At 53.1% G+C, this 17,542-nt stretch overlaps 1 protein-coding gene across 1 annotated transcript; it reads left to right on the top strand.

Moving 5' to 3' along the window:
• Positions 1-17,131: 17,131 nt before the first annotated feature.
• IUM83_02327 (NHL repeat-containing protein) lies at positions 17,132-17,542 on the top strand (the record flags this gene model as incomplete). Its single annotated transcript, XM_067926237.1, has 1 exon — positions 17,132-17,542. One exon carries the CDS (start codon positions 17,132-17,134, stop codon positions 17,540-17,542), a length of 411 nt encoding a protein of 136 aa, XP_067796551.1.

The following is a 17,542-nucleotide window of genomic DNA, read 5'->3' as shown; positions in this document are numbered from 1 at the left end:
GAACCTCCAACCACCACACCTGTGAAATTGCTGCAGCGAAAGCCTCCGTCACGTCCAGATCCACGAGGACCGCATTATCTTCATGAGACCCAACGACAGAGAGGTATCGCGTTCCTCTATACACCGCCACCTGCTGCGTAGAATGCCGGTCTTGCTGTGCCGTTAGTTGTTCACGTGGATGTCGCGAAGCTGCCTCAGGACCACTGATCTCCGATAACACCAATGACCATTTTTGTATCCAGCGTGCACATGGTCCAGCAGCAGCTCAGCTAGCGCTTCTAGCCGTTCGTGACGCCGTACTGAATGCAGCGATAAAAAGCTGTCGTGGTTGGGAATGAGCCGCTGAATGCCTCGAAGATAGAACGTGAGGAAGTCATCCTGCGCTGAACGAGGTTCATAAGCTACAAAGTGCACACTGAAACCATCGTCCGGGCCCTCCGGCTCCCCCGCTTCCTCACAAAGTACTTGCAACAACAACAACTGGTCACTGCCGAACCCGCAGCGACCTCCGGCGCACGTCTCGTGCCTGCTCCTCATGCACTTTGCGACGCAGTACCGTCAAAGCTTCGACCATGCGTTCCCGTGTCTTCAAGTGCGTCGCCAAGGCCATAAGCATCACAGCGTGTGGCATGGCGTTCGTCTGTCGTGATTAGCTTCGCGCCTTCTGAAGATCCGAGCCACCCCGTCGGAATCCTTCACGTTGTCCCAGGCGGAGAGCCCTTTTCTGGATCATCTGGCTGTACAAATGTGACAATATGAAGCGGTCAGAATAAACGAGTTGTAGTGAGGTTTCGGTAGTACGAGTTTGGCACAGGTGCCAACCTGTGCAGTCTATGTCACCTAACCCTAGCATTAAAAGCCGCATAAAAAAAGCTTCCATAAAACCGTTTATGGAAGGCGCCCAGTGTCGCTTGCTGAAGAATTGTCAGTCTGCAATCGTCTGCCAGGCTCCACAACCGCCAAATACTGTACAACCAACCGTTATCATGATCGCTGGAACACCGTATCACCCCCGTCTTCCTGCTGCCACCTCTCTATTGGTTTGGCTGCATCAGACCGAGATCGACCTTATTTTAATCCCTAGACAGTATGGCCTCACCGCAGTTGTCCGCAGCTATCTACTCTGCATTGCCCAAGACATCGAAGCCCGTCGTGCTGTCAATCAACACTTATTGATCAATGATGAGAGCATGAGTATGCAACAACATCGTGAGCATGGTTCATGGGAAACCATTCACCCAATTGAACAGGATCTCTTCGAAATCCCCCGTCGCTACGGGATTGTTGGCAGCTTCGTCAACTTTCTCCGACAGCAAACCCGGGAGCGACAACCTTCCGAAGTGGACAATGGTATTCTGATTCAATCGATTCGTTCGGCTGTAGACGATAACATGGAGCTATATAATGAACAAGGTTCCAGTGAGTCTGCTCCATTTTCAAGGGAAAATAGAATGGAGATCGAGCTACATGACGACCACAGTACCGGTGCGTATGCTCCACCTTCACCACCTCCAGTTGGGGAGTTATGGACCATACAATTTCAAGTTCAGTGCACATTTACATTCAGTATTTATCGAGGCTGATCACAACGATTTACAACCAAGTCGCTCGAAATGACGACAATGATCTGATGATCATAGCCTCCCGTTAGCAGCTTTGTAAAACAGTACATATAAATAGAAAAAAGGCTTGCTAACAAAATCCTCAGGTTGTTTTCTGTCTGTAGTGCTTGCAGGTGTGGAGGAGACCTCCTTCGTACCACAAGTTAGCGCTTGTGTCGGCAAAAAAGTGCCTTGTAGGGGAGAACGTTCCACAACCGGCACAGCGAAATCATGATGCAGAGTCCCCCTGGAAACCAAGGACCTATTGACCATGTGTTCAACGTCATGATGGAGAAGCTGTGGGCAAGTTCTAGTCGTGCCGTTCAAGATGACGTTAAGAACCTCCCCGTCTACATAGTACATTACGGAGGATGAAGTGGAGGTCGACATGTTGCGTTTGCTACGAAGGCGTTCTCGAAGATGGCACCCCTGTGGCAGTCAAGAGTTTTAACGCCAATGTAACGAGGTCGGAAGAATCGAAGCAGAAGTTCTTCAACACAATGAAGCTGTGGGTGCGTTTGAGCCATTTCAACAACGATGCCGTCTTTACGGTGCCTGCTTCTTCACCGCAACTTCCTTCATTGTGATGGAGTACTGCGAATTGGGGTCACTCGACACGTATCTCCGCCAAGAAGGAGTCGATCGTTACAGTGTTAGTATCCAGACCCTCACACAAGCTGCTCGAGCGATCATCAAGATGCATTTGCATTCGAAGGGTTTCGTCCACTGCGACCTGAAGTGTGATAACATCCTGGTATCCACAGGTACTAACCCCCAAGTAAAGCTTTGTGATCTTGACCGCAGTTTTGACTGGAGTACTTTGAACGATAAACTCCTTGAGAATGGCAAGGCGGCAGATGCGGGCATCAAAATCACGGATGCGGTACACTATTTGACACCGGAGTGTGTAGAAGGAATGTTGCCCAACAGTAAGTCCGACGTCGACTCTTTTGGTGTGACACTCTACCACGTGTTGGCAGGAGCATCGCCGTATTCTGACATCAGTAGCGATGACGAGCTATGCACCAGCAAGTTGGCTCGCAAACTCCCGACGCAATGTATTAGCGATAGCACCTGGACGTTAATTAGTCAATGTTGCAATCCTAACGTCCGACCATGTAGAAAGCATTAGAAGCGTTGAAATTGTTAACAGGCCAACTATCATCCATCGCAACGCCTGTTGAAATGCTCGTCAATGCGCGATGGATGTTCAAACTGATCATATTAACGTACTTATGCCGAAGACAAACGCTGACGGAGCACCAGTGAAACCAAAAGCAGGGTCTCGAGTAATTCCCAAGATCTTACAAGATAGTTGGAGCTGTGATACTTACAAATTGTAGTGGGTTCCGGTCTTGAACACACGTGAGGGAAGCTGGCGCTTCCAGGTAAACCTTCTTCTATTGCTTCTCTCCTACGAAGTAGAATGTAAACTAACTGATCTTGCTACAATGTATCTCCTACAGCATTAGAAGGTTCCTCGTCCTCTAAACACCTATACCAGCTTGGCCTCACGTTCTGTGCGGCCCAGTGCTCGTGGACAAGGCTTGGTCCTATAGCCCGCCACTACACCGCCCCGTCAAGCCTTGGCCACATCTGGCTTGACTTGTGTCGTCGGGCCAAGACATAATGTTGCACGAATGTTTTCCGAATGTAAACGTTGCCGTGATCATCACTCCGGTTAATCACTCTGCAACTTCAATTTGATGCAAATCTTGATGCCCTTTCAATGTACTTTGTCAACCCTGTGTCTGCCGCACGGGACACATACTCTCGCAGCAAGACTGGGATATCCTTAAATAAGGACCGTACAGTCTCCCATGAGTCCTCGATCGCCTCCAACCCTTTCCAAGCCACTAAAACCTCGTAGTCCTTTTTCCTTGGACACCAGCGGTGCTCCTTCAACACAGACACAGCCAGGACAATTCCTTGGGATGCTACGTGTTCTCGAACTTCTTCTGTTACTTCGAAGTCCTTGTCTGCATAGTACTTCAATCTAGAACCATGCACATTCATCTCGGCTCCCGTAACCAAGTGTCTGACCACAAAGGAGTGCGTATCGGCTCTCACAATCTGGTAGGGGCCAACCCACGTGACTAGCAGTTTGTCCTGGTGCTTTTGGTCAACACGAGACCGCAGCACGTAGTCCCCCACACTAAAGTTGGCCTTTTTCGCACCTCGTTGGCCTTTTGTTGCGCTGAGTTTGCCGATCTCGTTCTTCGTCGACCGCCTTGTGCATAGTTTGGACACTAGCACGTAGCGCTTGCAGCTTTTGCTCTATCAATTCGGGCTGTTCAGTCAACTCCAACACCTCTCTCTGCTCCAAGTTGACGCAGAACTCGAGCGGGGATGGCAGTGGTAGTGCACAGAACAACTCTACAGGTGCCTTGTTGCCCAGCGAAGGTACAGGTGTGTGGTTGATGCTTGCTCTCAGTAGCGGAACAAACATTGTCCAGTCTCGGATGTCCTTTTTTGTACTCCAGACACATCACTCGGAGAACTTGGATCACGTCACGGTTGACACGCTCAATGCTACCATTGATCCATGGGCTGTAGGCCACCGTAAATTTCTGCTCACATTTGAGCCGCTTACAAACTTCCGCGAGTACCTCATTTTTAAAATGGGTACCTTGATCGCTGATCCAAATTGGCGGGATACCAAATCTTCCATGCCAATCTAATATCGCAGCCACTGCAACCGCACTAGACGGCGTGGCACACGGCACAAGTTCACAGTAGTGTGTCGCATGATCCTTCAATACTAGTAGATACTTGTCGTCGCCAAAAGATTCACCTACTGTAAGAAAATCCCAATGCAGTGCTCTATTACGCTCATGACAGCGGAAAGTTTCACTCCATGGACGTTGTACCACCTTTCCACCTTTAACATGGTGGCACAGTAGGCAGGAAGCCAGGAATCTGTCCACCTTCCTGCGTAAATAGTCCACATGAAAGTAACGTTGAAAGTGTTCCATCATAGCAGCGCGGCCGCGGTGACCTTGCGCACCGCAATGAGCAATCACCATGAGTCTTTGAAGCAGGTTGTTGCATTGGCTCGGGATCCACAGTCTCTTGTTGTGGTACCAGCCCTGACCAGAATCACCTCTGACCAAGAATTTGCTAGCTACCGTATGCACATATCGTTCCTGGGCTGAAACGATTTCATCCAGTGTAGGCCACGTGAAATCCGGGTCATCGAATGGTCGGATGGCCATCTTTTTAGCGGTGCTCGTCTCGTCACTGAGTGCGTAGCGCCCACGCCGAGTCGACGGGGTCCTGTCTGCCTCCCCTCTTCGACGCTTGCCTCGGGCCTTCGGGGTCCTATCTTCCTCCCCTCGCCGGCGCTTGCGCTCAGTACGCTGGGTCCTATCTTCCTCCCGACACCCCCGCTTGCGTAGCACCATTGCGCGCAGCGCAACAGTATCACTGTTGTTTCCAGCCCACCTGGATATCATGTCAGCCCATACGTTACTCGATCCTTCAATATGCTCGATGTGGTACCGATATTCCATGAGCTTCATCGCCCACCTGAGTAACTTGCCTCTGATATGCTTTTTCACTTCCTTGCCAGGCGCGAACACGTAAATTAGGTTGCGATGATCGCAAAACAACCTAAATCCTTGTGGGCGAAGAAGCAAATGACTCAGTTGATCACACGCACAAATAATCGGGTACGCTTCTTTTTCAATCACGCTCCAGTTGCGTTTCGAACCAGTAAATGTGCCGCTGACGCACACTAGTAGCTCGTGCTGTTGTTCTGCAACCGGCTTTTTTGGCCTGCCACGATCGTACTTGTGTCACAATCAAACCATAACCGACGTCGGACGCGTCGGTGATGAGGCACATCACGGCGTGTGGCTCCGGGAATGCCAAGGTGGCCGCGTTCTGCAGCTTGCCCTTGAGCTCGTCAAACGCCTGTCGACCACTGCCTCCCAAGTCTAGTGCAATGCCTGATGCTACTCGCTTCGTGCGTCTCGTCGCAGTCGCGAGAGCTTCATTCAGTTTTTCTTGTAGTGGTTTTGCCACCCTGGCGAAGTCAATCACGCTCTCACGCATCCAATTCGCTGCGCACAGAAATTGCTGCAGCTCGCCAGCGTTGGTCGGGTAGGGCAGCGTGGTGAGCGCCTTGATGCGTTCGGGGTCATGACTCACACCTCTACCCGAGATAATTTTCCCACACCACTTTACTTGCGGTTCGTACAGACTCGATTTGGTGACGCTCAACTTGAAGCCAAAGAAATCTAAGAGCTCAAACAGTCTTTCTAGCTTCACCAAATATGTCTGCACGTCCTTAGCGTAGAGCATCAGATCGTCTATCCACACCAAGAGGTGCTTATGCAACAGCTCCTGCAAGCACTTCTCCACAGTGGCCTGAAAGAATAGTGCAGCGTCGCAGCAGCCCTGCGGTACACGTCTTGGTGTGTAGATCTTACGATCGGTCATGTACGACAAGATTTCCTGACACGCTTCATCCAGCGCAATTTGCCAGTACCCTTTAATAAAGTCAAACAACCCGAAAAATTCACAGTCTTTAACCAGCTCCAAGTCAACCTGCGGATTTGGCATCACCCCACAATGCCTTCGACTTGGATGTTGACCGGCTTGTAGTCTGCGGTCTGGCGGTAGCCATCGGCGCTAGGCTTCCTCACAGGTAAGGCTGGGCAAGCCCACCTACTGTTAGGATTTTCGTAGATCCACCCAAGCTCTTCAAGTTGTTGGTTGAACTCCTCCATGAAGCGTCTGACCTCGGGAGGATACTTCCTTGCCTTGCACTTGTAGGGCTTCGCGCCTGGCTTCAGTCGGATTCGCATTGGTGGAACCCGTGCTGGAGGGTCCCTACCCAGCTTCGATCTGAACAGGTCAAAGCGCGTGGAGATTCTACGCAGTTCTTCCAGGTAGTCGGCAGGAAAACCTCGACCCCTTGCTTTTTTCCACCAGTGCATTTACCAACTCCAACAGTTCATCACTTACTTCTGCTCTTGGACTCACGTCCGGTTCATCAAATTCATCACTGTCCTCTTCATGACTCAGTAGAGCCAGCATCTCGAGCTCTCTGTCCACGTCGATGCCTAAAGCAGCCAGCATCTCCTTTCCCAGGAGGAACTCCTCTAGGTCACCTGGCACTATCAAGCATTGCACCGGCGAACTAATAGAGACAGGACCTGCAGCCGTCCTCAGCGTGACGTGTACATTCACTGCTCGCCTCACTTCCACCTCTCCACCCACCGTAATGCACGGGAGAGGCTTCTCCAATTCCACACACTCAATATCCGGACACACATCTTTCAACTGTCGAAACACACGCTCACTCATGCTGGTCTGCGTCGCTCCACTATCTGCACAAAGCGGGACAACCAAAACTTCCTCCAGTAATACTGTACCCCCTTTAGGCGGGAAGCACTCGCGAATCCTGCAAAGTCTAGCTCTGTTTCCGTTGCTGGTATCCGAATTGCAGCCGAGCTTTGTATTCGGCACGGCGTTTGTCTCTGATCGCCGCTTTATCAGCTTCGGTCGCTGTCGGACAGTTAATGTACTCATGTTCTCCTTCACAATGAAAGCACTTCTTAGGATGGGGCGGACGGGCGAATTTACGCTGGTCCCCGTTCTTCGGTGCAGCCCCAGCACTTCTCTTGACACCAGCGGCAACACCAACCGCCACCACAGGCTTTTTGCCAAAAGCTTTTACTGATCCACCTTTCGCGAAGGCTTTGCCGAGCTTGGCTTCCTTGGCCTTCACTTTCTTCACGGCTCGGGTCTCCTTTTCCAGTTCCAACGCTAAGTTGCTCACAACTGAGTACAGCTTGCGCACAACAATCTTTGCTTCGCCGCTGCGGTACTCTAGTTCATTCTTCACCTTCTTCTTTAGTGGTCCTGGCAGGAACTTGACCAACACTTTACACTTGCGCTTAGTCCCATCTTCACCAAGGAAAAGGTCACTCACACCATTGCGCTTAATGATCTCGTTAGCGAGGTGAAAATAGGCCGTAACCCGAGCTTCCACATCAGAGATGGTTAGGTCGAGCTTCAATTCATCATTAAACATGTAACGGGGTTACACGTACAAGTGGCTGCAAGCCACTTGTGAATTTAACAGATAGGTTATCTGTTAAACGTTTTGGATACTTCCTCACATTGGTGTAAGACACACCGATGGATACATTGAAGTGGACCACCACAGTGAGTGGTCCACACACACCCAAAAGATCCTATTGGTAGAAAGCAGCATCTTTCTACCAATCAGAGACATGCATATTAGCGGGGCTCTGACAGCCAGCCGCTGCCAACCCTTTCATAGATGATAAACAGTTTTTAGCAGATTTTAGAGGAAGATCAATTTACAAACAATACAGTTCTCATTTTACCTTAAACTAGCTACTTGGAGTCTTGTCTAAAGTTAACTTATATTTGTGTATTCAAATATAATTAACCTAAGTAATTACTAAGTACTTACGCTTCCTCATACACGTTGCGCAACGTGTAAGCTAAAGTAGTGAGTCAAGTTAGACCCACTACACCTGGTAGCACTTTGTAGTCCGTCCAACGACCGACTGCTTGACGTTCGTACGCGGTGTACGAACGCGGAGCCGAGAACCACATGAGCACGGAGGTGCCCATGGAGAGCTCCAACACGCCTGCAACGCATGTTGCACGCGCTGACTGCCCCACCTGTCTGACCCAGAGTGGAGGCCTCCAACGACTGTCAACAGTCATTGGAGAAGCGGCGATAGCTACAATGCTGCGTACGCTATCGCCGACGGAGCAACATGGTGTTGCTCTGGGATTCATCATGAAGGAGCAGCGTGACGCTGCTTCCTCAGTGACGGCGTCGTCAGGGACGACACCGCGTGCTCAACCATTAAAGTTGAGCGTAAGCAATTACGTGGGAAGAGAGGGCGAGCCTCTCCTCCGATGGCTTGTCGAACTCGACACAGCCATAGCGGCTCGACGCATCGTCGACCCGCTGTCGAAGGTCGCGTTCGCCATGTCCTGCCTTGGCGGACGCGCAAGGAGTTGGGTGTATGGACGCCGACTCTCTGATCCTACGTGCTTCAGCACGTACGAAGTATTCAAGGAGGAGCTCAAACAAGCGTTTGAGCCCCCGCAAAACGAATTCCGGTCGAGGGCGGAGTTCCTCGACCTTCAGCAGGGTAAGCATGATGTCCATGCTTACGCGCAGCGCGCACGATATTTGGTATCAAATATCGTGACTAACCCGATTGACGAGGCGACCAAGGTCGTCACGTTCATGAAAGGACTTAGAGATGGGCCTGTGAAGACCTATCTCTTCCGAGAGTACCCGAGTACTCTCGAAGCTGCGATCACTCTTGCCATGCAAGAGGAGTTTAGCCTGCGGCAGGCTAAACTGCATGTGAACGTGCCGAGGCCGCAACCACGCCCGGTAGCGAGGACGGGAGGTCCGGAACCAATGGACCTCTCGAGCGCAACAACTGCTGGTTACCAACAGCAGGGAGGTAACGTGCGATGCTTCCGTTGCGGAAGGATCGGTCACTTTGCACGGGAGTGCACAGCTCCCATGCCCCCTAGAGGTGGCCGTCGTGGCGATGCTAGGCATCGCCGCGGACCAACAAAAACGCGAACATCCAGTAGGCGCGGGGCGCCCTACTGGTAATGCAGTCGCGCGTGCCGACATCGGGCACGCGACACTAAGGACTGCAGCCCCAGTGAGACCAGCTCTCACTGTAAGAAACAAGATGACAGGCCGAACCTAGTCATCTTGATGTTTACTCGAAGAGAGCGAGTGACTCTCTTCGAGCTTTGGTAGACTCAGGCGCGTCGAACAACTTTGTTCGACTACGAAGCCTGTCGAGACTTGACTTCGAGGAGGTAGATACACCTCGAAGTCTTCTGGAGGTACGACTGGCAACAGGTGCCATCGTGAAGACCGAGAAGCGCGTCGTGAACGTGCGCTTCTCGTATAAACAACGAGTGTTTGTCGAACACTTTATCGTCCTGGACCTGGACGATAAGTTCGACGTGGTAATGGGCATGCCGTGGCTTGCACGGCATGATCCGGTGATAGACTGGAAGAAGCGCACGCTCGTGCGCTTCGGACGCGATAGCGGAACAGAGAGCGATGGCCCTGTTACGCAGCGCGCGCACCAGCAGGTGCGCGCGGCTCACCAGTCGAGACAGCGCTTCATGCTGCTGTCCCGGAGTGCTTCAGGAAGTGCGCGAGGGCGCGCACAGTGAGACCCACGTCGGCAATGCTGCCGACGTCGGAAGAAAAGATGTGTTGGTTCCGGGAACCAACACCCACGTTCAAGCGTGTAGGGACAGTCCCTGACCCGAAGCGGTCAGGTCGACAACGACGCGTCGGCTCCGGGAGCCGACGCACCCTCGGTCATGAGGGGCTCCGCCAATGAATGGCGTCGAGGTGACGAAGGCGTGTCAACTCCGGGAGTTGACGCTGCAAACAGTGCGGACGGTTGCAAACGTACCGCACTGACGCAATTTATGCTGTCGTGCAGCCGGGCTGCACGACGAAGCGCCATGCGATCAAGCCGGGCTTGATATCGCGCGCCCGCAGACAGGGTCTGCCGGCGAAGGACATTACCGTGCAGCCGGGCTGCACGAAGGAAAATGCGGTCAAGCCGGGCTTGATACCGCGCGCCCGCGGACAGGGTCCGCCGGCGAACGACTGTCCACGGCCGGGCCTGGACAAGAAGAACAACTGTGCGGAGCCGGGCTCCGCACAACAAGAAGACGGCGCAAGCGGAAAACGCTGCGCAAGCCTCGGTCCGGGACCGAGACGCAACAAGAGCAGTCTGCTGGGCAGACTGCGGCGGTGACGCCGAATGTCAAGACGCTAAGCGTCTTGACGCGCACCGATACTGGATTCCAGTATCGCGACATGGAACTCGCTAGTCCTCCGACGACGGCGTCGGAGTTGACTTCGCTTCCAGCCATGAGCTGGAAGCGCTTCACACGCGACTTGCACGATGGACGCATCGAGCAAGTCTGCGTTCTTTCGGACAGCGAAAGAACGGATAGCGAGAGCGAAGAGCTGAGGCAGCTCTTCATGGGAAGTACCACTGAGAGTGAAGACACTCTCAGTGCGAAGACGAAGCGAGAGCGCTTCGAGGAACAAGGTTGGGACTCGCTGAAGTCGAGTCCCTATTACGAATTGTTGAGGGAGTACAAAGACGTACTCCCGGAAGACATTCCTGCGGAGCTTCCGCAGGATAAGGGCATTCAGCACGAGATTGATCTCGTGCCGGGCACGAAGTACTGTGTTACGCGGCAGTGGCCACTGCCGCTAGAGCAAGTGAAAGCGATCGACGACTTCTTTGAAAGTCGTCGTAAAGCAGGACAAGTGCGGGAATCAAAGTCCCCGCACAGTGCTCCGACGTTCTGTGTCAAGAAGCCACAGGGCGGATGGCGCATCGTTCATGCTTACAACAAGCTGAACGATGCGACGGTACCGGCACAGACGCCGATACCGCGAAAAGATGTTATCATCGATTCGATGGCCGGGAGCACCGTTTACAGTGCTCTCGACTTGCGAGATGGATTTTATCAAATCCTAATGCGTGAGAGCGATATCCCTCTCACGGCAGTGAGCACGCCAAGCGGCATGCTCTGGGAATGGCTAGTAATGCCACAGGGGCTTAAGAATGCCCCTGCGACTTTCAACAGGTGCGTGACGCACTTGTTGCGCTCGGTGCGCGACTTCGCACCGAGCTACTTCGATGATGTATTCATCCACAGCCGGGCTGTGGACGGAAGACTCGACGTAGAGATGCACAGGGTGCATCTCCGGCAGCTACTTGAGCTTATGCGAAAGCATAAGCTCTACGCGAACCTGAAGAAGTGTATCTTCGGGCGAGCGAGATACCCGTCCTCGGGTGTCTCGTAGGGAAGAATGGTGTCCGCCCTGACCCAGAAAAGGTCAGAGTGATTAACGAATGGCCAACGCCTTCAAGTGTCAAGGAACTGAGGCAGTTCCTTAGCTTGGCCACGTACTTGTGCAAGTACGTGGAGGACTATGCGGGCAAGATCCGCCCGCTGTCACAGCTTCTTAAGAAAGAAGCTGTGTGGAATTGGACACCCGATTGCCAAAGGCATTCGATACAGTCAAGCGGGGCTTGACTGAGGCGCCGATCTTGGCAGTGGCTGACCAAGATCGCCCATTTCACGTAGTGTGTGCCGCATCCGATTTCGCGATCGGATGCGCGTTATCGCAGCACGATCACGAGGGCCGTGATCGTGTCGTCTACCAATCACGTCAGCTGAAACCAGCTGAGCGCAACTATCCGGTGCATGACAAGGAACTCCTTGCCATGAAGTATGCACTCGCAAAGTTCCGAGTGTACTTGCTTGGGAGTAGACCATTTGTGGTCTACACCGACCATGCTTCACTGCGCACCGCAGTGAAGTCGCCACATTTCACAAAGAATGGCGAGATGGCTCTCATTCTTTGCGGAGTATAACTTCCGGGTCGAATACAAACCCGGAAGATTGAACGTGGTGGCCGACGCGTTATCACGTCGGCCGGACTATGCAGAAGCTGTTGACGTCAATGCCATTGACGCCATGCGATCGAGCAAACCCACATCATCTCTGTTGGATGATGTGAAGGCCGCGTACGCGCACGACGCGGACGCGAAGCTCTTGCTGGCCTATGGCACAGCGCCTTCTGACAAGTCCCGTCAGAAGCTGCCCAAGCACCTTCGAGCGCGTGCACACCGCTTTCGTGTGCACGACGGACTACTGCTTTACAATACAGTCGACGACAACGCGGATCGCGTTGTCGTGCCAAATGACCATGACCTGCGACTCAGGATCATGTACGAGTACCATGATGCCCCGACTGCGGGACATCTCGGACGTGAGAAGACTTACGTCCTTCTCACGCGCGACTTCTACTGGCACCACCAGTATAGTGGGTGCGCAAGTACATCCGTGCTTGCGAGGTATGCCAACGCGTAAAGCCTGCGCCATTCGCGCAGGCTCCACTGTAATCACTACCGACTCCGTCGGAGTGTTGGAAGTCCATGTCTTTGGACTTCATCTTTGGTCTTCCCCGGATAGCGGAGGGAACACCGGTGTTGTGGTCTTTGTAGACCGTTTCAGCAAGATGGTACATCTTGCTGCGGTGCCAGCAGAGGTGACCGCGAAGCAGACGGCCCGTCTGCTCGTCGACATGGTGTTCAAACACCATGGCATGCCGTCCGACATCGTGTCGGACAGAGACCCGCGCTTCACAGCGCATCTGTGGCAAGAAGTGTTTACACTTCTTGGGAGCCAGCTTTCCATGTCGACTGCGGATCATCCGCAGACGGACGGTCAAACCGAGCGCGTGAATCGCGTGCTCGTCGATATGTTAAAGAGCTACGCTCACTCGTTCCAATACTGGAGCGAGTGTTTATCGATGGCAGAGTTTGCCATCAATAACTCAGTGCATGCCTCGACCGGGCATACACCGTTCTACGTGAATGCCATGCGGCATCCACGCCTCCCGAGTTTACTCGGAGTGATGGCTCCCACTTTAAGTGGGGGAGGATCTACGACTGCAATACAGCAGCCGCAGAAAACCGCTGACACTTGCACAGTGTCAGCTGCAACAATGGACAAACCACATGAGTCTGCGCAGGGCGCAGACTCCCCAACAACATGGCCAACGACCACGGAACCTGCGCAGGGCGCAGACTCCCCAACAACATGGCCAACGACCACGGGTCTGCGCAGGGCGCAGACACCGCAAGAACCACGCAGAGGCCGGGCCTCTAGCGGAGAGCGAGCTGAATGACTTCAGCTCGGATGCAATCAGTTTCATCACCAAAAGACAAGCCGTGATTCGGTTTGTCCAAGACACAATAGCAGCTTCTGTTGATCAACAGAAGCTGAACGCAGACAATGCGGGCAGAGGCACACAAATGAATTTAAAGTTGGTTCATTAGTTTTGTTAGCTACACAAAACCTGCCTAGACATGCAGTTTCGGATTTCGGAGCAAGCAAGCTTGCTCCGCGCTTCATCGGGCCGTTCACTGTGTTGGCACGGCACGGTAACGCATACACGCTAGACATACCGTCTAGCATGCGCCTCCATCCGACCTTTTACGTCGGACGGCTGAAGCCATACCGGCAGCACGAGCCATCTAGCTCGGCTGACCCGAAGCCTCGGCAGGAGCCGAGGCAGAAGCGGAGGACTTGGCCTCGGCGACGAGCAGCCTCTCCTCCAGCGCGCGGACGCGCTGGAGCAACCCCTTCATCTGGGTCCCCAGCTCGACCTGGATGTTCGAGGCGGTCTGCGAGACCGCCGCGACTTGGGCCTTCTGGTTCGCCAGCTCCTGTTTTAGGGCGGCGAACTCAGCGCCTGAAGACGCTCCACGACGGTCACCCGGTCGTGGAGAGGCGCATACTGATCAGCCCGGGGCTGATCATACCCGGGCGTGTTCCCACCCCGCCACCGCCGATCCGTGACGCCCGCGGCTCAACCCGCTGGATTGTTGAGCGGATTGTTGACCATAGTATCCCGAAAACGAACCCTCAAGGGGCTCGTTTTCGTATTCGTTGGAGAGGATTTCCTCCCATCAAGATACATGGGAGCCGCGGAACGTCTTGCTGGAGGACGTTCCGGAAATGGTGAGGGCGTACGAGGAGCAGTACGCGCTGGCACAGCGGAAAGTAGAGCGAGCGCTGCGATCATCGCCAGCGCCCGAACCCTCACGTGCTAAGAACTTAGCACGGAGCTCTTTGAGACTCTCGGGCACACGGAACGACGTGTACCCGTTCAGGTCGCGGTCGCTCAAGCGGACCGCGCCTGGGAAGCACTTCGTGCACTGAAAGCCCTCGGGCACAGCGCACGGCACATTCGCCTCCTCAGCAGCAACATGAAGTTGCTCCAGTTTTCCACGCTTCGAGTACGTCTCGAAGCGATCACGCGCTTGCTTAATCCGATCACGGTAAGCACTCGGCCTCTTGTTGAAGTTCTCAACAAAGGCGTTCCAGCTTTGACAAAGTGCCTGCCATTCGGGCACTTTGCTGCGAGAAGAGGTCTTCTTGCTTTGAAACCATCGGAGCTCATGAAAGAGTCCGATGTAGTAAAATCGCGCCTTTGATGCGTTTCCGCATCAAAGTGCAGCTCGGCAGCCACAGCGTCATCTTTGATGGCGCTGCATACGTACAGCGGCACCTCATTCGGAGGTACCGAGTTCCCAAACCGGTCCGCGATCTCGGACGCGGACGGCATCCATGGATCGCGCGCTGCAGGCGCAGCGCGCGGAGAGCCTTGAGCTTTAACATCACGCGCTGCAGCAGCAGCGCGCGGAGTACTGAGAGCCCCAGCTGAAGCGAGTGGGGTATCACTCTCAGTACGCGAACGCTTCGAACTCGAAGCGTCCGATTCGTCCCCTTCACGCGGGCGAATGTTCTTGGCATGAGGGTCGAGCGATTCGCTCGACACTGATTCTTTGCGCTTAGAGGGCGAGTCCTCCTCGCCCTCCATGTCTTCATCGTCGTCGTCGAAGTCGACGACGTCACCGTACTTCGCCTTCTGGCGTTCGAAGTAGTCGTCGATGGAGAGATGACTCCCCATCGACTTTGCGGACTTCTTCTGAGGCGCGCTCATCGTTGAATGAGCGCGGATTTCTTCTCCAAACGCGGAGAATTGACGAATGGTCAATTCCAAAGATTGACGTGCGGGGACCCCGCGCGTCTAACCTTAAGGGGGGGATGGTGTAACGGGGTTACACGTACAAGTGGCTGCAAGCCACTTGTGAATTTAACAGATAGGTTATCTGTTAAACGTTTTGGATACTTCCTCACATTGGTGTAAGACACACCGATGGATACATTGAAGTGGACCACCACAGTGAGTGGTCCACACACACCCAAAAGATCCTATTGGTAGAAAGCAGCATCTTTCTACCAATCAGAGACATGCATATTAGCGGGGCTCTGACAGCCAGCCGCTGCCAACCCTTTCATAGATGATAAACAGTTTTTAGCAGATTTTAGAGGAAGATCAATTTACAAACAATACAGTTCTCATTTTACCTTAAACTAGCTACTTGGAGTCTTGTCTAAAGTTAACTTATATTTGTGTACTCAAATATAATTAACCTAAGTAATTACTAAGTACTTACGCTTCCTCATACACGTTGCGCAACGTGTAAGCTAAAGTAGTGAGTCAAGTTAGACCCACTACAAAACAGGTCGTCCATGTCTGGTAGTTCCCTGTTTTTGAAGCTGGCCGTGATCTCCGTGATCTTCGCCATGAGAAACGCATCGTTCACATGCTCCAGGTCCACATCCCAACGCGTCTCACACATTGTCTCGAGCAGGTTCGTGTCGAAGGAATCACGCACCGAACGCAAGACAGCCGTTACTTCTTCATTGGCCGCCTTGCACCTTGCCTCGATGACAGCCACGTACTCCTTTCGCAATTTCACCCACTCTAACAGCGCCTCCCGCGACACATCGGTGATCAGTGGCGGATTTACGATGGCAAAGATGGGCTGGGGCACGCGAGGCACGGTCGTCATCCTGGCCGAAGCCACCATACCCCCGTTTCCGGTTTGCTCGTCAGCATGACGAGCGTTCTGCGCTTCATTCACTTGGGTCGAAGCCATTGTTCTTGTTTTCGTGTTCAGTCGCAACCTTTGCAACTAAAGATATCTTTGTAGTGGGTTCCGGTCTTGAACACACGTGAGGGAAGCTGGCGCTTCCAGGTAAACCTTCTTCTATTGCTTCTCTCCTACGAAGTAGAATGTAAACTAACTGATCTTGCTACAATGTATCTCCTACAGCATTAGAAGGTTCCTCGTCCTCTAAACACCTATACCAGCTTGGCCTCACGTTCTGTGCGGCCCAGTGCTCGTGGACAAGGCTTGGTCCTATAGCCCGCCACTACACAAATGTGGCTATTGGAGTGGTTGTTGGGGTGTAAAGCCAAAACCTTCAGTGGGTCTGAATTTCAACACTGGGTCGGGCCAGACGTCTTCGAGCAGTAGTTCAAATGCTGGCGTGGGTGTGTCCTTTCGGCGAGTAGTGATTCAAGCGCTGGGTCTACGCCGACGCCAGTACAAACACAGACTCCCACATCGACACTATCAGGGAGACAAGTGTCAACAGTGTATACGACCTTCGGTCTTTGGGGCGTCACCGTGGCATCGAACGAATCTGTCTACCTAAGTGCCCAGACTTACATACTTCTCATGGTCAATGATGGCACTCCTACCGTATTCGCGGGTAGTAGCACTTCAGGGTACCAAGACGGCGGACTGCTACAGGCAAGGTTTGGAATCCAGGGACCTCTTGTGTTGGGCCCAACGGGGGATCTTTTTCTTTGTGACAATTGGAAAACGAAGGTGCGGAAGATCACTAGCACGGACGTCAGCACCCTCGTCTCTCTCACGTCTTCGGAAGATATTGACGTCCTACATGGTCTCGCCGTAGATTCTAGCGGGAATGCGTACGTATCGAGACTAAGTGAATTCGATGTGGTCAAGATCACCCCAAATGGCACCATCACCACTTTCGTAAATGCATCGACCGTCCCCATTCCCATGGGTATCACGATCGACTCATCCGACAATATTTACCTCACCGACATGCACAGGGTGCTGAAATTCACATCAACCGGAGAGATGAGTGTGGTGGCAGGATCCGGGGAGAAGGGGTTTGTGAATGGGATCGGAGAGGCCGCGCGCTTCAGCACTCCCTGGGCGTTGACAATCGGCTCGGACGGCAATTTGTACGTCGCAGAATCCGTTAACAATTGCATCCGCAAAATCGATCTCGCCACAACAGAGGTCACTACGTATGCGGGCATTTGCGAGACGTCAGGATCTACGGACGGTCTCGCTGCGAATGCCACGTTCGAGAACATCCACGCCATTGCAGCGGCAGCGAATAACGTTTTTTACGTGACCGATGGCCCTCAAGGGCAACGTCTGCGGAAGATCTACACCATATAA

Source organism: Phytophthora cinnamomi (assembly GCF_018691715.1).
Source record: "Phytophthora cinnamomi strain GKB4 chromosome Unknown Contig16, whole genome shotgun sequence".
In the NCBI taxonomy this organism is placed as follows: Eukaryota; Oomycota; class Peronosporomycetes; order Peronosporales; family Peronosporaceae; genus Phytophthora; species Phytophthora cinnamomi.
This window is presented reverse-complemented; position numbering and strand designations above follow the sequence as displayed.